Source organism: Molothrus ater, chromosome 3 (genome assembly GCF_012460135.2).
Source record: "Molothrus ater isolate BHLD 08-10-18 breed brown headed cowbird chromosome 3, BPBGC_Mater_1.1, whole genome shotgun sequence".
Lineage (NCBI taxonomy): Eukaryota > Metazoa > Chordata > Aves > Passeriformes > Icteridae > Molothrus > Molothrus ater.
The window spans coordinates 46,154,987-46,177,012 of NC_050480.2; the positions used below are offsets into that span (position 1 = coordinate 46,154,987).

General features: G+C 40.7%; 2 protein-coding genes across 4 annotated transcripts in view; one reads left to right on the forward strand and one right to left on the reverse strand.

The window, feature by feature from the left end:
- FMN2 (formin 2) overlaps positions 1–5,851 on the forward strand; it is a 152,969-nt gene extending 147,118 nt beyond the window's left edge. For both annotated transcript variants that reach the window (XM_036379618.2, XM_036379620.2), the window contains 2 exons: positions 2,275–2,356; positions 3,754–5,851. In XM_036379618.2, coding sequence (XP_036235511.2) covers positions 2,275–2,356; positions 3,754–3,780 — 109 coding nt within the window. In that variant the 3' untranslated portion in view covers positions 3,781–5,851. The remainder of the gene's footprint in view (positions 1–2,274; positions 2,357–3,753) is intronic.
- Positions 5,852–8,975: 3,124 nt separating this feature from the next.
- GREM2 (gremlin 2, DAN family BMP antagonist) overlaps positions 8,976–22,026 on the reverse strand; it is a 41,557-nt gene continuing 28,506 nt past the window's right edge. Inside the window, exons 1-2 of one of the 2 annotated variants that reach the window (XM_054514431.1) lie at positions 13,879–13,999; positions 8,976–11,830 (exon numbers count right to left, since the gene is read on the reverse strand). In XM_054514431.1, coding sequence (XP_054370406.1) covers positions 11,323–11,830; positions 13,879–13,946 — 576 coding nt within the window. In that variant the 5' untranslated portion in view covers positions 13,947–13,999 and the 3' untranslated portion in view covers positions 8,976–11,322. Of the gene's footprint in view, positions 11,831–13,878; positions 14,000–22,026 lie in introns of those variants that run through there. The other variant, XM_036381272.2, reaches the window with a different exon arrangement.

Here is a 22,026-nt window from a genome sequence, read left to right on the forward strand (position 1 = left end):
AACATCTAGATCAGTGAGAACTGGTTTGTTAAATATTTTTTTACGTTGCATATGCTGCCATTTGCATGTTGAGTAGTCTGAATGCCTGCATATATTCCACTGCTTTGATAAAACAGTCATTTTGATAAACTCAATAGTACTTGTATAGTCCCTGTACACATACAGGGGTTTCATACTAATTTACACACATGTAAGATTTCGTTTTGTTATTTAAATTATGTCTACAGTGAGGGGAGCCAACTGTACTTGTATTTGAAAAAGAGGAAATGATGTGATAGATTTGCTATTTTATATCTGACTTCATAAGAGTGGCTATTGATAGGTTGGAATGTGTCTGAATGTTTAGAAAAGATCATGGGAAGATCATTGTCACAGATATTTTTTCCTCCTTTGGAGAAAAGTAGACATGAAGCAGAAGAAAAATTGCCATAGAGAAAAGAAAATGTCTTTGAATTTTTCTCCATTCTGCATCATTTCCATAATTTTCTATTTGAAGCTATCACCACATTTTGGCTGCCTCTTTTACTGAATCTACTTATATACAGTTTGAAGGTGAATTACTTGGCTGCTTGACATTTTTGTTCTAGATTATGCTGCAATCTGTCTGATTTGCAGTCAGAGAGAAAGCATTACAGCTTGAAATAAGAGGTTTCAAAACTTTTTTTCCCCCGCACCTCTGCACATGAAGGTCTCCCTACACTAACAAGATATACAAGGCCATTAAATGAAGAGGGCAGGTTGTAGAAGTGCTGGAAAATAACTGACATTTAAATTAATTTTGGAATGTATCAACTTGAAACTTATGAAAAGAACAAGGTGTGTCTGGTGAAGTAGAATAAAGTAGAGATGAATACGAAGGTTTTTTTTTAAATGCTTAGCAGACTCAGTTGGAGTTTTATTTTCAAAATTTTGGCCCTTATCACGCACACAAAAATATTCAAAAATAATAGTAACACAAAGTTGGATTCTCAGTGTGTAGCCTCAGTGACATAACAGGCACACTAGTGGTCTGGAGATGAACTGCAAGGAACCAGCCAAGGATATATGATTTCTTAGTATCATTCAGCTGTTGTTTCTTTTTTCACTCTTGGATAATGGTGAAAAGTCAGACTAAATGCCATCTCAAGTCCATATTTTTGGCAAGATCAAGCCAATATAGGATTTACATTTTTGTTTTCTACTTTCTTATTTATCAAAAAAAATCTCATCTCTTATTAAAAAAGTTGAAGTTCTCACATGATTTAATGTTCTCTTATAGAAAAAGTGTTTATCTAAGTCTTTGCAGCTCAGAGAATTCATAACAAAAATCTGTATTATCAGTGTTCCAGCAATCATGTGTGTTTACAAGGTTGATATGTAAAATGAGTGAAAATTGTAAAGAAACATTTTACAGTGTGACATTGAACTCATCAGCTGGATTCTGGCAGGCTCCCAGTCTGAGTGTAGTCCTCTGCCTTTCACAGTTTGTTTTCTATCTGCATGATGAAAAAGGATATTTCTCTCACCAAAAATGTGGTGGCCTTTCACAAGGTCCTAATTTGGTACTGTTTGCCATGTCAGGGAGCACTAAGTAGACCCTTACTTTTAGAATCTCCCCCTCTCTTTACATCCAAACAGCCAAAGTGCATTCATCCCCAGTGGTCACGTAAGCCTTGAGGTTCCTCAGCTTTGGAATTAAAGAGATGCGTGCAGTCACATGCATCACCTTGGGTTAAACATCATGTTCCATAGAAATTTTCCTTTTTTTTTTTTTTAAAGTTTGTGAGTAAAGACTGGAAATTTAGGTTAAGCTATTTTGCCATTTTAAATACAAAAAAAAAAAATGGGTGGAGGGGAGCACAGCTTGGTGACAAACTTTGTTTAAACTGTAATTGAAATACTGAGGGTTGGAATAGATGAAGAAGTATTTTAAACAGTGAAAAAAGAAAAGGAGTTTTCTTAGCAATATGTGTATGAATGCTCTGAAATGTAAACTTCATATCATCCAGTGTATTTTAAACCCTCATACATTTGAATCTTCAGCTGCACCAAGTACTGATTGCTTTTGTAACTAGAATTGATTATTCAACTGGTTATGCCTGTCCGTGTAAGTGCCGGATATGGCTACAGCAGCCCTGGAGTGCAAGAACTATTTTGTGGAGCATGCTAACGAATATATGGAGAATAAAGTTATCCACTTGTGTCCTCAGGCCTTAACTTGTAAGTTTTGTACTGCGTTGTCTTTGTAAATGTTGTTGGTGTACAGGAGTATTTAGAGATTTTGTCTCTCTTCAGAGTCAAAGAAGCAGAGGAAGTTTGCAGGCAGAAAAAGGGGAAGTCTCTGTACAATATTAGACCAAAACATGACTCTGGAATCGTAAGTAAAATTTGTAGCAATGCTTCTGTTTATATCACTTGTTTCATCTTTTTCTCTTTGCATTTTATAGGGAAGTTATTCTTGATCTATGTTTTTGTTTTGGGTTGTTTTTTTGTTTTTTTTTCTTTAATGTTTAACATTTTTCTTAAAGGTGTTAAATTAACAAACTTGAAATCTGCCTATGAATATTACTCCACAAAATAGGTGTAGCACAAGAAAGAGCAGTTTATTATTGCCCCACTTGAGCCAATCTCTGTTCTTCCTAGTCTTGGTGTAGGATGCACATAGAAGGCAGAAAGGCAGTTTTGGTCTTCCAGCTTATTCTGTTTGTATTCATTCTCTTTTCTACACATACAGCATGAAAGGAAGAATTTTGATAATTACACATTTTTTGAGCTGGATCACTATATCAAATACAGTGTTTTCTGATCCACTGATATGGATTTGTTTGGAATAGAAACACTAGAAAAAGATAATACTGTGCTTTCACCATTCCTTTGAAAACAAGTAAATAACTTCAGTGATAATAGAGGAGTAATTCTGGTCATTTAATGAAACTTTTCCCCTATGATTGCCTAACCATTGTAAGCATCATGACTGATTTTACAGAAAAATTATTCTGGTACCTCACATTTAATTCAAAACTGTAGCAACTGGCCATCATTTTTGTTTGAAAAATATTAGAAGATTTTTTTTCATGTGTCTGTCTCTCTCTTTGTCCTCTGCTCCCCACCACCCCAAGACATGACTTAATTCTTTCATGCTTTGTAGTCATGGCTGTGTAGTCATATAATCTGTGATACATCTTGTAAATGAAGCATGAGGTAATTTTCTGTACTCTAACTAATATAATTTGATACAGGAAGCAATAATATTGCATTTATTGTTTCTTATTTTGAATGTTTAGAGAGAGTTGATTGTAGCTAGTGTCACAAGAAATGTAAATGGATTGCTAGCTTGGTAAGGAGTTATAAACTACATTTTATCAATTTTACTTAAAAGCAGATCAACATTTTATTTCAAAAAAAAACCCAAAGTAACATTTTTGGGAGTTCTCCATCTAACTTACATACTGCTCTATATGAAGACATTGAGAGATTTCTTTTAAGAAATAACTATTTGTTTAATTATCATTATTTTTTGCACTGAAACAGGGACCTTCAGTATTAGTGAAAATTTGATGAGTGAAAAGGAAAGTAAACAAAAATATTTCACAAGCAGTGCATAGCTGTAGTCTACTTCAGTTCTAGCTTCAAAGTTTATTTGTGAAGTCAGTGCTACAGTAAATATAATCTAGCATTTGCCTATGTATTTCTTATGCTTTTCATAATTGTGTAAGTTGGTTTTGTGTACACTCAAATTTTGTCCTTATTTTTAAATTTTATTTTATTTTTCAGAAAGCAAAGATAAGTATGAAAATCTGAGAGAAGAAATTCAAAAGCCATTGTTACCTGGTTACCAAAATTCAACATGCCTGTGGGTGGGGAGTGAGAGGGAAGGAAACTACATCATCCTGATCATTTGCTTCACTGACCTTTTAAACTTTGCATTTTGTTCTCTAGTTTTCCACCAACTGATGTGTTATTGTGCATTCATTCACAAATGTAATCACTTTATTGGAGTGCCCAGCAATAGACTAGGTATGGACTTGAAACACCTTCCCTGTACTCTGTATCTCCTTTGCCACTCAAAAATGGTATTTTGTAAAGTGTATGGTATATTACAAATAGGACAAGTCAGCATGCATAAAAAGTGGTATCTGCATCAGTTCTGAACATGCTGAAAATTGCATTAAGTTGAACTTCATAAGAATGCTACTTGGTACAGTAAAACATTTCCATTCCTACTGGCAACATCTGACAAATACTTCATGGCACTGCACTTAGTTTAGGGAAAGAAATGTTACTCCTAGTGAATTGTTTGTATCCGTTTCATGTTGGCATTTGTAGTTTGTATTTTGAATTGTTAAGTGCTGTTTATACAGTATAATCAATGCTTTCCCAACTTGTTTGGTTGCCCTCCATGACTAAATATTTGTGGAACAAGATGTTTACTGTAACTATGTTTAAAATCGATAAGGCAGCATACTTTTACTTCATCTTCTGCCAGTTAGTGAATGCCAGGTGGTATGGGGGTCAGAAATCCAGCACTAAAAAAGAAAAAAAAAAAAAGAAAAAAAAAAAAGAAAAAGCAGAAAAATACAGAAAAGCACAGAAGTATGATAGAGAGTATGAGAGATTTGGCTATTATAGTTTGTTAATATATAAAGCAGCTAATACTTTTACATGAACTTTAGAAGGTATAGTATAGTTTTAACTGCTGATCACTTAAGTCAGGCTTTTGGCCACATGTACATGACTTCCCTTCTGGAATTAGCTTTACAGTTAATTTAAAACTCCTTTAGAGAGCTATTAAAAGATGCACATGGAGACAACATTTATGGAAAACAGTAGCCAATTCTAGTGACAGACAATAGACTACCAACTAATTGACATCAATTTCACACTTAACAGAATTACAGACATTTCCTCCAGGCTTTCAGTGTCCCTGAATAAGAGGTTAATGATTGAAATATACTACTTAGGGCTTCCATTTTAGACCACATGCTTACTTCCTTTTTGCAATCCAGAATTTGCCGTATCAGTTTTGGACTGATCAACTGATAACAACTCCTTCCTCCAGTCCTTATTTATGAGCCCCAAACCAATGAGTTTGATTGACAACGTTTTTATTTCTAAGCTAATTTTTCCTGAAAACAGACTGTGTGTGAAACTCAGTTGGATGTATGTGCTCACAGCTTTGGAGCCTGAAAGACGCTGGGGCAAAGCAAATGAGCTCTAACCTGCTGGGTTGCATCATTCCCTGTCTAATCTAGCACATCAAGAGACATTCCGAGCTGTTCAGAGGCTAATATACTCTACAGGGTGTCATAAAAGGAAGTGCAAAATATGACCTCAGGAATCTGTTATTCTTCACATATACCAAGCACTAGAAAAGATGGTTTTTTTCACTGTGTGAAAAGCAAGTCTCCTGTTGCTGATAAACCTATGTGAAAATCTGTACAAACAGTAATTTCTGGCAGGGATATAAATTACCAAGAATGGAATTCTAAAATTTTGTGTTGATGGGAGTAACATTACTATTTGGGGAAGAGAAAACAAGAGATTATTTGCTGTTACGACTAACTTATGGAAAAAGAAAAACTTTAAAGAGTAAAGCTATTTTAATGGCACTGATTCAAATCCATGTTTGTATTTATGTAAACAATAGTCTTTTCCTCCTAACTTTGCTCCTAAGTGCAAGGATACAGTAGCATGTTTTCATTTGTAGCCTTCCTGTTCTCTTCAGTACCTACAGTATGTATATTACTATACTAAATGAAATAATAGATCATCTAACAAAGATCACTATGTGCAATACTGTATTTAGTGTTTCTATTCCAATTTTTTTAGAATGTTAATTTATAAGAAAATAAAAGGAATAATAATGAAATAATTGCCTTCCCTTGTCACTCTCTGGCTATGCTGTAGTGTGCTACAAACTATTTGCTCCCTAACCACCACATCCCGTTCTGGGTCCTGTGATCAAGGAGGAGCCTTTGTGAAGACAGCAGAGGAAGTAAGACTTCTCTTTGCTTGCCTTTTGGAAGGGTAGTGACAGTAATTCCCAGTTATGTGGATATACTACCTTTTCCCCAGGTGGTGGTAGTGAGAGCTCCAGGTTCTTTACCCAAGGAGACTATGTAAAACTCACTTCTCCAGCTTGTGAATGCCTCCCAGCCTTACATTTGGCTCAGGTTTGTAACCTGGTCCTACTACATTGCTGAGTTAACAGTCTCAAGAAATTGCTAGTAAGGTAAAAACATGCATGCACTGAGAAGTTAATCTGCATATTATAATCCTTTTTTATATATACAAGTGTTTTAGCAACCTCCTAAAAGGTTCAGCAACCTCCTAGATCTGTCACATACATACCCTTTCTACAGGATCTGCAGCATGGATGAAGTTATTTCAAGCCTCTCTCTTTCGGAAGTGTCAAAGGTTGACTGCAGCTGATGGAACTGTATTATGATCTTAAGACACATGCTGCTACAAGGATTTTTCTTTCATTTTACTCAGACACAGCCTATTTGATAGAACATAACTTATCTCCAACTTATCTCATACCTCCATGCAAAGTAGCCCACTATGTGCAGCACCACAGCTGACCTACAGAGCATCCAAAGGGAATGTTCTCACAGCACAAGTTTCACTTCTGCTCTTTGTTTTTAGCAGCATACTCAACTTTTTACAGAATTCTGGACCAATGCTCTTTTGTTTGTTTTGGTTTTTGTTTTTTTTTTAAGGATAGGAACCCCCCATTGGTCTCCTCCCCCCTCATTTACTGCAATCCCCCTCTTTACTGCAACTTCAAGCACTCTACACTGAAGTATTGGCCCTAATTCTACAAGAGTTCTCACAGACAAAATCCTGAGCCTTTGTTGATTGCTAACACCACATATTGCTCACTGTTACTTAAACGCAGCAGCAAAAGAAGGACTTTCATACCTGAGCAGCAGATGTGACATGCTGGCAGAACAATTTGGTTTTTTATGAGGAGCTAAGAGGATTCATGTTGTTTTGCCTGCCAATTAAAGCCTTTCAGAAGCATGGCACTTTGTCACGTCGTGACACTGTAGTGGGTTAGCTTTTTTTGTAGCACCTTTCATCATCCCAAAACACTTCCAAAACTTAGTTAAGTATTAACCAGCTGGGACAGTGGGAATAATAATTAGAAGGATCTTCCACAGACTCACTTTTTTTCTTGCCCAGTTTTTCAGTGATCAGCTTAAAAAGTTGGAAGCAAATATTAATTTCATTGAGAGAACATATAGCAAGTCATTGCATTGCAATTATCTTGTTGCAGCCTCTAGGTTAAAAGCAAAGCCAAATTTGTGACAAATCCACTATACTAGTTACTTCAGTTACAATCATTTTAAACTACTATGGTAGAATCAGCGAAAACTGATGAAGTTGAGTTTTTCTGAATAAAGTGTAAACAAGTCAGAAAAGGGAGAAAAGAGAAAACCATGCCCCAATACCATTCATGTCTGCCACCCATCAAGAGGATTCTCATTACAGAACAGGTTTTCTGAGTTATTCTCTTGCTTACAACTGACCCATCTGTTCCTGTATCTGATATTCTTCTTATAAAGAGCATCCAGGGGTAAGTCCATTGCCTCAAAAAAATGCTGTTAAAATGCTGTGTTTCTGAACATAAAGGGTCCCTATTGCGTCAGCACTGTTATTTCATTTATTCCCAGCTGCTGCTCAAATTTACTGTCTTAAAAACTTCACTTGCCACCCACCCCAAGTTGGGGCCCTGCCAACATGGCAGTTCAATTGTGGTTGAGCTTAACATGCACTGTCTTCCTCCCTTTCCCTGTCCTTAGCACCTGTCCACTTTAAGAAGTAACTGCATCTGTCTGACCTACAGCTTTTCCATCTACTCATAGAGATTTGCCTTGTTCTTGGTTTGCTTCCACAAGTGGGAGATTTTTGGATCACAGAGTATGCCTCTGGTACAATGATGGTTCAACAGTTGGGCAGCAACAGACAGAGAACTGGAGCTGGAGTCTGGGCTGTGCCTCAAGCAGCAGAGGTTCAGATGGGCGCTGGGCAATCCATGACCTGCAAAGCAGGAGACTGGCCAGGAGATCATGGGAATGAGAGAGGGGCATTCGAGGAGGCGACGGCTGAGCTCCCTTTGAGCCAAGTGACAGAGGTGCTTGGGAGGTCTGAGCAGGGAGCCTGCCCACATCTAGGAAGCTAAGGCAAAGCAAAACACTAATTCTCTAAGGCAACAGCTACTAAAAAAAGTCTCCAAACACTGAACTTTGAGAAGATTTGGGCAAGAGCCAGGGAAGGTAAGACAGCAAAGGGCTCCTACAAGCACAGTGCCATAAAGGACAGAGCCCTCCCTTGCTAGCTGTGGTCTAGGTTCTGCTTCTTTCAAGACTCATCACAGGCATCTCTTCTGGTCACACGGAGGCTCATCAATCAATGTGACAGCTCCCTTTCCACACAGAAATTTTCCCTTGAGAAACTGAATTATCTCTGGGGTGGTAGGGGAAAAAACACCACAAGCCCCAAAATAGTACCCCATCTTTGGACTGCCATATGTTGAACCTATTCAAGAGCTGACAGCAACAACTAAAACTCACCTATATCTTAGGATATAACTTTTTTTTTTTCCTTATGAGTACTTTAGTGCCTGTTACATAAGGATCTGTATATATTTTAAACAAAATTATTTAGGTCAGTTACTCCTCCTATGGCAAATGATGGCAGTGTTTCAGCCAGTGGTGGAGCTTTATTTGTCAGTTTACCAAAAAACCCAGAATAAGTGCATGCAAAATCAACTCCAGAATCTAAGAATAATGCATTTTATTTTTCTCTCTTGCCTTCCAGGTACTTCTGAGGGGAGTGGGAAACAAGGGGAGAAGTAGTTAGGTTTTCCCAACCTGTCAGGGTGAACCATCATTCACCTATATTTGGGAGGGTGAAAAGGAAGCTGGAGATTATACTGGTTAGAGAGCAGCTGGACACAAACTGTTGAAGCAAAACACCTGGATGCCATATAACCCTAGAGTAGCTTTATTATTTAATCTATAATTTAATAGTTGACCTAGAAAATAATTACATTATACTTAAAGCATTTCTTCATTTTTTGTTTTCATTTATAATACAAGAATTAAATACAGTTTTAACCATTACAAGCTCAACTCAGTTTTTTACATAAACACAGCTCCTAGAAGGAGCTTTAAGCTGCAGCATATTCATATTGCAAACTGGTGAAAAACCCAGGCAGGGCATAGCTTAAAGGTAAAGATTCTTGCACGTTTTTCTTAAGTGAATTTACTAGGGTGCTCTTCTCTCTCTGGTCCAAAGTGTCTGACTTTCAGTTGATTCCTTTCAGGTGAAGACTGAGATCCCCGGAGTCTTAGTAGACTATATTGCCACCTTCCCCATCTGCATCCCACCCACACCCACACTCTCAAGACTGAGACTGAGTCTGAATTGTGCCCATCCTGGGGCTGGTACGATGCCACAGGGCAGCAGCAGCCGCCCCTAAAGCCTTCCCTGCGCCAGGAGTCTCCCTGTACACTTGTGACATGTTGGAAGGTCACAGCAGAAAGCAATGTCCTGTTCGTGTAACAGGGCTGCCAGAGCCGACCAACCTCCCCCTGCCAACGGCAGTCCCTGTAAACTGCTTGGGGCTCTTGTGGAGATCAGTCCTCAAAGCCTCTTAGAGAGGCCTGTGTCACCTAATGGGGACCTGTGGCTCTGAAGCCCCGGCTGGTGACAGTGCTGAACATGTTAACCCCTTGATGTGGCTGCGTGCACAGAGAGGGGAGGGGCTCCGGCAGCAGGCTGCAGATGCTGAGCTGTGCGACAGGCACAGGGAGCCAGCGTGTCATCTTTAATTTGTAAGCTTCAGACAACTGCGTGTGCACTGGCTTTGGTTTGGGGGAAGGGGCTGATTTCAGACAGGATTTTAATGCAGCTGGGACTAATACAAATCAGAACTGTAACAAATGGGATATACAGGACAAATGTTAAACTCCATCAACTGAATAACAACATAGTATGATTTAAAATGAACTGCAAGTGTTCACCAACACTTATTGTGCAGGTCTCAAAAACTGAGTGGACCACCAATAGTGTAGCAATTACAACTTACTCTCTCCCTGCTCTCACAGCTGTGACCCATTCCGGCATCACTGATTGAGGCGTTTGTCCTTTAACACTAACACATTAACATGGTTTCCAATCATGGGAGAGACACCACTCCCAAAACTTGATGACACTTATGTAGCTTTTGTATTCAGTCCAGCAATAACCAAACTTTGTCCTTTGTGTGACAGTGCTTTTATACCTTTGGGGACACATTATTCCCTTAAACGTTCTCTCCAACTACCCTTCTACCTCCCCTGGTTTGAGCAGGCATAAATATAAGGTCATAAATGGATGCTGTCCTTTTTGGAGTAAGAAACACACACACACATATCTAACATACAAAAACCTACCAAAAGCATAGTAAAACCATGTCCATCTTAAGCCAGGCAGCCAACCTAGCAACCGAGTCTCTTAACATATTTTAATCGCTGGCATACTCTGCCACAAGAAAAATATACATGACTAGGTCTGTAATACTTTAAACAGCTGTTTACTATAGCTAGGTTACAAAATAAACACTGCTGCAGAGGCCATGTGTTCAATATACTCTAACCGCAACAGCATCAGAACCCACCCTCAGTCTGCTCTGTGGTCACTGTGGCTGACCCAGCGCCTCACCCTCTTCCCCTTGCTTCTGATCTGCCGCTCAGACAACAAGCCCAGAATCATTTGTCATTGCACAATTGGAACTGTCTTAAGGAGAGGAGCCTCATCGGAAAGTCTCACTTGCTTTTCACACATTACTCCTCGTTACTCTCCCTCATCTGTGTCCCTCAGTCCTGGGCAGCACCCCAGCACTTCCAAGTGAGAGAAGCAAGCTCCAGACCAAAGCACAGGGAAGGTGTTCTCAGCTTGTGGAGGGAACTGGAGTGTAGGGCAGAGGGCTTTACTCCACACAGTGGAAACATTTAATGCTGGATTCAGCCAACTGGTCACTTAGATGATCAATCCCAACTTCTGTGAGCCTGCTCCACTCCAGAAGATTCAACTGCCAGATGATATTTAAAATACAATGAAACTTTATGGTGAAGTGCCTAACACAGCTGGTTATAAAGCGTTATTCCAGTAGGCAAGTGACAAGGAGCCTTTCCTTGCTGGAGAGATGCCTCCTGAAAGAAAACAAAACACCAAAAAAAAAAAAGGAAAAGAGGAAACAAACCAATGAAATGGACAGTCTGCTCAGTGGGAGGGGAGAGGCAGCAGTAAAGCTGATGGAGACAACACCAAGCAGCAGCTACGCGCCTGTTCTCACAGTTTGCCTGAGCTGTTCAGATTCACAGACATGCACCGGCACTGCTTGACCTTCTGAATTTTCTTGAGTCGGAACGGTGGGTCCAGCTCGGGGCACTCCAGCTGCACGGTCGAAGAGGTGACCTTGTGTGGCTTGCAGAAGGCGCAGGACTGGAAGGACTCCTCCTCCTTCTTCACGTGCCGCGGGATGTAGAAGGAGTTGCACTGCCCGTAGCAGAAGCGGTTGATGATGGTGCGGCTGATGCAGCCCTCCTCGCTGACTGTCTGCCGCAGCGGCTGCGTCTTGCACCAGTCGCTCTTGAGGTACTTCCTCTCGGTGACCACCAGAGCCTCCTGGCTGGAGGCCAGCACCTCCTTGTTCAGCTGCTGCCTCCGCTCCGAGTGGTTGCTGCTACTGCCTTTGTACGGGGAGGGAATGGCACCTGCGGGGCGGCTTTTCTTGGCCTCCGATACTCGAACCAGTGCTGCCATCAGAAGAACGGACAGGGCAAATTTCCAAACCATCCTGCAAAGGCAACACAAGGCACTGTTAGGAGAAACATATCTTCAAACCACAGAACTGGAATAGAGTTGATACTTCACGCATGCTTTTAGAAGAAGTGGAGATCTTATCGTCTTGATAATCCCATCACTTTTCCTAGATTAGCTCTATTCTAGGGTGATTACTTATCAAGAAGAGGCCAGGCCCTTTGGAAAGTCACACTGCTCCCCCTCAACCCTCCCCAAACTTTCCAGCTACTTGGTTTTTTCCCCACAGGGACTTTGATGCTTTGGTGGCTGAAGTGGTGGTTTTACAAAAGCTTCAGCCAGAAACATTTCCTCCTTCTCTGTGATATCCTGGGCCAAACAGCTGGGCAAACTCCTGGCTAGCAAAGGCTCAAGAAACTCTTGCCAAGATGGTGAGAGTTGATTTGGGATGGCAGGGGAGAGGGGAATACCAGGTTACACAAAGTGCACGCCCATGTCTCTTCAGCCCCTGAGTCCCAGCCCAGCCTCATTCTCCACAGAAGTAGCAGGGGGTGTCCAAAAAACTATTTTTATTATTTTAAATTGCTTCTTAAGTTTCTTAGGGCTCTTATGGCACTTACAGGCTTGTATTTGTTGTCTTTGTATGAGGCCAAAACCTTGATGGATTTATTTTTGCAGTGAGAGGAAATGCTTAAACACAACTTAGAGAACTTCACAAATGCAAGGCCTCTTGGGAAAATGGTTTAAAAAGGTTTGTAAACATGAGAGGATTCAATATTTATTTTAGATTTTAAGGAATAGGTTACAGCATAAGCTTGTTGCTAAGTTAAAATAGTCAGTCAGATGGCAAAAATATTTTTTTCTATGGTTGTCTATTATGTCTTGTTCTGTGGAGCATCTCTTACCAGCTCTTGTCCAATTCATTTTAGTAATGGGTCTCAATGTGCTTCCAGAACATCAGACTAGGTGTACTAAATTTACTTATAAAGTCTCACTAGTGAACTGCTCATTTGGCCGTTCATTTCATATCACTCTCCCTGGGAAAAGAGAACAGAGCGGCTCTTCAGTGCCAGGAGTGGGTGCACAGAAGCTTCCCATCCAAATCTTTCTTTATTCTTACTGAATATTTTTATAGTGTACAGAAGAAAGACGTATCCCTCTCCTCACAGTAAGCTTCAAACCCTTCCAATGATTTTAATCACTGGAATGATTTTCATTATTTTCCTTTAGAGAGATACCTAGACAAAAAACTACCATCACACTGGTAATTAGAGTGTCTAATGTCTAATGTTCAGATGTTGCACAGGTCATCTGGAAAACTTGTCACTTTCCAAACAATGACACAAAAAGATCAAAAAGTGTTTGCAGTAAAGATGCAAAAAAGGACAATAATTGCAGTAACAAATGCTTCTCACCTAATTAAGCAGACCTAATATTTTTAACTTCTGTGGAGATAAAGAAAAGGAACTACTCTAGCAGACAGATGATATTGCTTAAGGTTATTTTCTAAGTCTACAACATCTCAATGTCAGACTTGGGCTAAGTTTCTAAGGGGAGAAGTGAAGTGCTGAAGGAAACAAAAGTGACAATTGTATAGCTGTAAACAGAGGATGTTCTGATGCAGAGTTAAATTTCATGCAAGTGTATGCTTGAAAGAGAACCACCTTTAAATGGATCAGTGTTTCTAAACCACAAAAAAGTTCATTTATCTGCAACCATGCCATCTCCCCACTGAACACCCACTGTAGCTATGGGTACTTTAAATCAGTGGCCTATTTTCACACTGCTTAGCATTCAGCATGCAAGTCCAGAAGTTTTGTCCAAGGTCATTAAACGAAGCAAGACTAGACTTGGCTTTACAGGCAGGTATTGCTGCCAAGTCCACTGGATGTCAACCCACACAGCCAGGCCAAAACCTAATCAGGTAATTAGTTTCAGTTGAATATAGTGTTCCATGCTTCCTTTCAAATTGCTCTCATGTTATTCTGCACTGATGGCTGCATTTCAGTAGTAGATAAAACAACTGATTCCTAGTCCTTTGTGTTTTATATAGAAAGGGGAGGAAAAGAAACCAGATTTACAAACCTTTGGCTTCTAGAAAAAGACAGAGGTGAGCTCTTCACAAGATGCCTTATGCCACATTTCTCAGGCATACTCTTCTACTCTTTTGATACACAAATACTGCCTCTCCAGTCTCATTTTTCTGATCCTGGCATAGAAGAGGACAGCAAAGGTCAAAAGAAGAGACACACCCTTTCCCCTCCCCTCTCCTCTTTTCTTGGGATGATCTTTAGGGCTTTTGGATCTTAGGTCCAACTTTCATGGCTCTACAATTCTATGAAACCCTGTGTTACCACGCCTGCCCTTTCTCTTCATAAAATGAAACTTGAAAGGACATGTTTCCTTTTTGTGCCAAGAGTAGTGGTCAAGCAGAAATCCTATGTAGGAATTCAGGAAAGCTGACAGAGAACTAACAACAAAGTCTACAATATAGAGAAATACTATAGCAGTATTCTAATTGCTTAAATGGTTTTATGTAGGCATGGAGAGCCATTCAATAGAGTAAGTAGGATTTATTCAGTAAGTCTGTGTTTATAACTAATAAAGCATTATAATCAAAGCCACTATTGTACAGTTAGAAACCAAACACTGCAATATGTGCAAGTACTTCTACAGACAGGTAGGAACACACCACCTATTTCTGTCATTGATCCTTATCAAACTTGAACCTTAAAATATTTACATAACAGAGTAATGATCTATTCTACACTAGCAGGTCAAATGTGCATTCTGTCAGATGGTGGAATTTCTAATCACAGCGTTACCCCTTACTAGCCTGCAAATCACCCCTTTCTAAGCCCTGGCATACAAATCCCCTATTCAAGCAAGTAAGGGTGCAAACAAGGTCACACGGTGCCAGCAACTTGCCAAGGACTACACATATATTTTCAGCACTCACATGCAAAGAGAAGAGAAACTTCAGGACTCCCAGAGAAAGAGAACATTTTGGCAAACTGAATTTGAACCCAAAGCAGGACAGTGAATGCTGTCTGTCTGCAGACAGAGCGGGATGAGAAGAAACACAAAACGTATTGGAGAAGAATCTGGCTTTTGGCAAGGACAGGGCTGTTCTGCCCTACTTAGATGGAACAGAATGAAACAGCATGTGGCTGAGACCATGCAAGTGAGAACTGCCTCAAGAGACCAAAGCCCCTACAACGTGCACCAGTGCCAGCCTGGGCCCCCCCATTCCTGCTGCACTTGGGGTCCCCATAGCCACCCTAGTGGCAGATCCCTCGCGACAGTTTTCAACTTCTTCAAGCATTGTTGCCAGCTGCTTTTTTCCAGTGTATGAGCTGAGAATAACCTTAGACAAGACACCCAACAAGGCTTGGCTGCATTTACGTATCATGTGGCAAGTTTTTCTCCCTGAGATAAGGAAATTAGCATCAATAAGGAAATTAGCAACAAGTATGAGTTCATAAACTCATCAAACCCAACATGCTGGAGCTGGGCTATCAGGCTTAGAAGTGTAAAAAATCCTTGGCATGGAAGTAAGACTGTCGAAACCCAGCTCTGTCATTCAGAGGTCAGGTCACTGCTAGGAGGGGAAGACCCAGGATCACTGTGTCTGCCCCTAGCTTTATTTCTTTGTATCCAGTTACTGTGTCACAAAGTACCTACCAATGCAGGCTCCCTTTTCCATACCGACCTCCTGGCCCTATAACTCACGCATTCTTGAAAGTAATCCAGCTCTAGAGCAGGACAGGCAGTAATGTAACCCCCAAAATAAATTACAGTTTTGTGCTTAAGGAAGTTCTCTCTGCATTGGAGCATTGGATTTGCTTTCAGAATTCAAGGTCATAGTTTTCAGAGAAGTCTCCCTGAGAAGAAGTGGGTGCTATGGTCTGAAAGGCAGGGCAGGAGGTAACACCAGTGCCCATCTGTGCTGAGGAGCTGCTCTGATGTTTCATCTAGTTTTCAAAGTCAGGACCAGTTTCTCAGCTCATTATGAAGATTTCTTACTGGGAATTCCTGTTTTGAAGATCAGCCTACTTCAAGGTTGCAAGTGGATAGAAAGAAAGAGGGATGTAACTGAAAGATCATTGTGATATTTTATGTTAGCTGCTCAGGAAATCAGGAGGTGTGAGACCCACTGTTTACTTTAGCACCTACTTTGTAGCACATACAAAGCACTCAGCATTATCAGCATTCCTGGAAGCGTCCAATTCTCTGATATAGGTAAAATACAATCATCTCTTCACCAGACCTTTGTGGAGGGAATTCAGAAATAAAAGTTGTAGGCAATTTAAAACAAAACAAAACACAACAACCAAAAAACCCCACCAACCAAAAAAAAACCAACCTACAACCAAAAAATCCAAACCCGCAAAACCTGTCTTACCATGGAATTTGAGACTCTACGTATTCAGCTTAATCAGAGTTTGGATTCATGAAGAAGATTTAGTACTATAAACCTATCATACACCCATCAGAAGTACAGTCTCAAGTACTGTAAGAGCCAGTGGCTGGGAAGTTGATAAAAAAATTCAGAGATTTTTTTCTGCTTTTTGAAAAATTTCAATTTAATTAACAGCTGAAGAGCTTCCCTTGGACAAATATTTCCCTGTGACTACCAGCGAAAGGCAGGCATTACAGACTAGATTAAATCAGGTCCCATTAGGTAGTACAGTACATAGATGGCCACATTTGACCACCCGTATCACCTGCTTCCAGTTTCCACCCTGCAAACTTCAGAGATGTGAGAGTTCTCCTTAGAGATCACTTGAGCATGGCTGAATGCAGGAAGCCCTGTTACAAAAAAATTTTTTTTCTAGGGCCCCTTTACTTTCGTATTAGACCTAGTCAGAAAAAGAATCTGTATAAACCAGTCATATATATAATAATGTAAGAACACGATGTACATGGTTAGTTCTCACATTTAAGATGGGACACAAGAAGTGTTCCTTGAAGACAAGCCAGGCAATAGCTTTTCAAAGAACTAAAACTTGGCTTTAGCAACAGATGTGGATAGCCAGGAAATATCAAATTCTCTACCAGGAAGCCAAAAATGCTATTTATTTAATTTATTAATAGTTAGGCATGATTCTAATGGTACAATGTTCTCATAAAGACTTCAATAAAGACTAATCAGGCATCTTTGTGCAAAGGAGATATTTGGTGCTAACTTTTCTCTTTTAACTATCCTTTGGAAACTATTTCTCCCATGTCACAACAGCATTAGCAATAACTGAATACTGTACTGTATCTCCTGTTGCAGAGACATGGGTGTCTTATTAAGTCATTCCATCATTAATAGATTCCCATTACTGAATTGCCAAGAGTGAGGCCAGCTACAACAACAAAACATGCAGGAGGCTGGGCAGACCAAACTTTTAAAAGTGTAGAAACCACAATACTGCTGCTAAGATTCAGTTATTCAGATCTGCATTGTAGCAGTAGTTACCATGTCCTGGGAGTACAACACATCACTTTTCAAAACCACTGCACTAAATACAAAAGGCAGTAATTATTTAAACACAAATATCTAATGCCATTACTGAAATTTACAGGGAGAAATATTTCCATTCTTGTCCTCAGTCACCTTCTACAGTGATTTGAAAGAAAGCTATTTTGTTGCATCAAAGCCCTAACAGAGGATGGCTGGGGGGAAAACATTTCTTTCAGACTTAATAAATTCCTAGTACCCTCACTGGCTTGCTTGAATGGAGATCCTTCCTCCTCTCGATCCTCCTCTCTCCCTTCCACAAAGGAGATCCATACTCTTCTCTTGCACCAACACCTCTCCCGCAGAGAGTCAAGACTGCCTACAGGGCACACCACAAAGCTTTGAAGGAACCAGGCAAGGTTCTCCTGCAGGCTGGACATCTCAGGAGTCACACTCTGCTGTGCAAGCTCTTGCTTTGTTTTTTGAAAGGGGAGATGAAGTTAGCTTTCAACAATGCCAGCCTGCATTCTTCCGGACAGCATTTCCCCAATAATGCCAGAACTTAGAAGTTCTCCTTATCAAGATAGCTCCTGCAAACAATGAACCTAAAGTATTGAAAAATAAAGCAAATCATCAGCAAAATGGAAGTGTGTAAAAGACACTGCTGGAGACAGTCTACGCTAGTTGAAAGGATGCTCCACTGTACTAATTCCGCTCTCATTGAATAGATTTTCTACTACCAAGACCTTTATCTCGAATTTTCCCTGAAAAGACTGGGAGTTTAAAAGAATTTTTGATCCATGCACAAAAATATAAGAGGAACCAACAATTCAGCCAATTATTCCTGTCTTTCAGCAATGTGTTATGTGTTATTTTTAGGATAGAAGGAATAATGAAGAAAACTGGAAAGTAAACCAACCCTTGAAACTAAAACTAACCAGCCTGAATGTTGGGTTTTTCCTTCTCATCTTGTCCTCTCTCTTTCTTATCTGCCTTTACTGCCAGCAGAAATTCATGTTTTATTCTTCCCTTCCAGAACTTAAGAGAAGCTCATTCAAACCTTGTTTAAATGTATCTGGTCACTTCATTAGTGTTACAGGATGACACTACTCCAGCAGTTCTTCTTTGCACTCTCATCCTGCCACAAAGTATATTGACCTAAATAGTGTATAAAATATTGTTTCACTGATTTATAGTATTCACCTCTTCATAGGCTGAATTCTTCTTATCTTGCATGGCATTTAAACCTGTGATTTTTTGGTTTTTTGTTTTGGATTTTTTTTTTTTAAGTAATATTAGTGCTGGAGAAATAGAAAGAAATTTCTCGTTTTTTAAACCAGGACCAGAAGTTTGTGAGTGGAGTCACTGAAGAACCTGGCTGTACACTGTAGCTCCAGAAGACCAGAGAGAGGGGAAGGAAAGTATTGATGAAGTCAGCCCTGGTTGACTTTTATGATTAAGGAGATGGAAATAGGGTTAGGCCACTTGGAATGAATATAGAGAGGTTGTCAGAGAAGTAGAAATGAGACAAGGAAGGTTGAGGCCATCTGGAATTAAATCTGGCCAAATATGTCAATGAGAACAAGAAGGGCTTCTTCAAACGTAATTATAGCAAAAGGAAAACCAAGGACAATGTGGATGCATTACTAAATGGAGTGAGGATGATGCTAACAGACACAGAGTAACTGAACATCTTTGCATTGGTCTGATAGGACATCTCTTAGGCATCTCTGACCCAGGAGAGAAGCATAAAGGACTGGTGGAAGGAAGGAGGATTGGGTTAGAGAGCACCTAAGCAAATTTGACATCCACAAGTCCATGGGCCCTGACAGGCTGTGTCCATGAGTGCTGAAAGAAGTGGTGGACACCATAGCGAGGCTGCTCACGATCATCTTTGAAATGGTATGGCAGTCAGGAGAGGTGCCTGAGAACTGGAAGAAAACAAATGTCACACAAGTCTTCAAACACTGCAAGAAGGAGAACCCAAGGAGCCCCTGGCCAGCCAGCCACACTTCAACCCTGAGAAAAGTGATGGAGCACCTCATTCTGGAGTCCATCTCTAGCCACATGAATGGTGATCAGGAGAAGTCAGCATGGATTCACAAATAAAAAATCATGCTTGACCAACCTGATTGCCTTCTGCCATGAAATGACAACCTGTATAGATGAGGAGAGAGCAGTGGATATTGTCTACCACAACTTTAGTGAGGCTTTCAACACCATCTCTCACAACATCCTCATGGGCACAGTCATGAAGTGCAGGCTGGATGAGTAGACAGTGAGGTGGATTCAGAACTGTCTGAATGGCAGATCCCAGAGGGTTGTATCCAGTGGCACATGGTTGAGTTGTCACTTGTGGTGTCCCCCAAGGTCCAGCACTGGGCCCAATGTTGTTCACCTTGTCCATCAATGCCTCAGGTGAAGGGGCAGATGCCTCCTCAGCAGGTTCACTGACAACACAAAGCTGGGAGGAGGGGCCAGTACCCCAGAGGGCTGTGCAGCCCCCCAGAAGGACTTGGGCAGAGAGGGGAGCTGGGCAGAGAAGAGCTGACTGAAATTTATCAAAGGCACGAGCAGGGTCCTGCACGTGGGGAGGAAAAGCCCCTGCACCAGCACAGGCTGGGGGTTGAGCTGCTGGAAAGCAGCTCTGTGGAGAAGGACCTGGGGGTCCTGGTGGACAACAAGCTGCCCAAGAGCCAGCAGTGCATCCTCTTGGCCAGGAAGGCCAAAGGTGTCCTGGGATGGATTAGGAAGAGCATTGCCAGCAGCTCAAGGGAGGTGATCCCACCCCTCTACTCAGCTCTGGTGAGGCCACATCTGGAAAAGCTGGGTCCAGTTCTGGGATCCTCAGTACAGCAAAGATGATTAAGGGACTGGAACCTCTCCCTTATGAGGAAAGGCTGAAGGAGCTGGGCCTGTTCAGCCTCAAGAAGTGACGACTGAGAAGGGACCTCATCAATGCCTATAAGATTCTGAAGGGAGGGTGCCAAGAGGATGAAGCCAGGCTCTTCTCAGTGGTGCCAAGCAATAAGACAAGAGGCAACAAACAGAAACTGATGCGTGGGTAGTCTCATCTGAATATGAGGAAGAACTTCTTCAATGTGTAGATGAGGGTGCAGTGGAACAGATTGCCCAGAGAGGTGCTGGAGTATCCCTGACTTGAGACATTCAAGAATTGTCTGGATGCAGTACTGTGCAACGTGCTCTAGGATGACCCTGTCTGAGCAGGAAGGTTGGACCAGATGCCCCACTGTGGTTCCTTCTAACCTTACTTGTCCTCTGTGATTATGTCCATGATAAATATCAGTGCTTCCCAAAAAACCACACACACATATAATAGATGCAATTACTAAGGCCCCAACTGGAAAAAAATAGTGTAGGAAACAATGCTGCAAGTTTTGTTGTTTTGGGTTCTTTTTAAGGCTAAATGTTAACCAGGTAATATAGTGAATAAAGATACTATCAACTTCATATGACCCTTTATTTATCAGTAGCAAAGATTTTGATTCAACAATTGTGTCAGCATTTATCATTTTAAAACAGGAAAAGTGAAATAAAGAGAAGGAACGAAAGAAATGTAAAAGCAAAGTCATCCTATAGTACTTGTGGTAATGTAGAAATGCCTTTTTTAGGGGATTAGGAACACACATAACTCTGATTGAATACTAGCAGGTAACTGGAAAAAGGGGGGTTTTTTTGAATCATTATGATTAAAAGCCCTGAATTTTGTTGCTATTTCAGCTTCAGGAACTTGTGGTTTTAGAACCAACCACAGACAAATGTCTGCCTGGTGAGCACATGTGAATTGTCCCAAGCAGAGTGAGATGTCCTACTCAGAAGTGTCTGGGTAGTCATCGGTACTGGCAGCATATGCAACACTGGGGAAAAAAAGGGGGAGTGGGAGGAGGGAAAAACCCACAAAATAAAACCAGATTTCTGCTAGCTGTCCATGAGGCTGATTCTCTTCCTCACAACCTGGTTTTGAAGAATGCTACAGCCAGGGGGTGGAAGGAATGGATACAAGGAGAAGATCTTTTTTGGAAAGGACTGATATTTCTCCTATGAATCTAAAAAATGTATCCCCTCAAGAGCGAACTAAGTTGAAAAGATACTTGGTCTCCTTCTCAGTGTTTCTCAGCTTTTCAGCACAAGATAAAGAGCCCTAAAGAGGCAAGTCAGTTCTGTAAAACTGCAAAACAGCAAGTAAAAACAGCCTACATTTAAGTTTATTCTTCTGTGTTGAAGGCAGCTGTTACACTCCCATTTGGCAGCATTTCATTCAGGAGAAAACAGCAGACTTCTGCCCTTGGGAAACTAAAAACTAAATATGAAGGGAAGCGGTGACTTGAGCAAATGTCTTCATTTGTGACCATCCCTCAGCCTGTTGGAATGGAGGACAGTCAACACAAGAATGGGGAAAGTTCAGCATTTAAATACAATAGCTCATTTCGTTGCTTCCTCACTGGAGAATCGATGCTACAAAAGACTATTTTGCAATGAACAGTCTCAATTATATTTTTGTTGTTTGCATTACAACAGAACATAGAAATCTCATCCAAGACCAATGCCTGACTAAACAACACAACTTCAAATGCTTGTAGACTGACTTGGTGACCAACATATGGTGGGACCAGAACTGAGCTCAGAGGGGAAATGAGTTACTGGAGGTCAGAAATTAACTGAGAATGGATTGTATCCAACATCTTTCAATGGCACTGCATGGCACCAATACTCTTCTTTTTGTAAAGAAACAGAGATTCGTTACCCTTAGGCAAGCTTTTCTT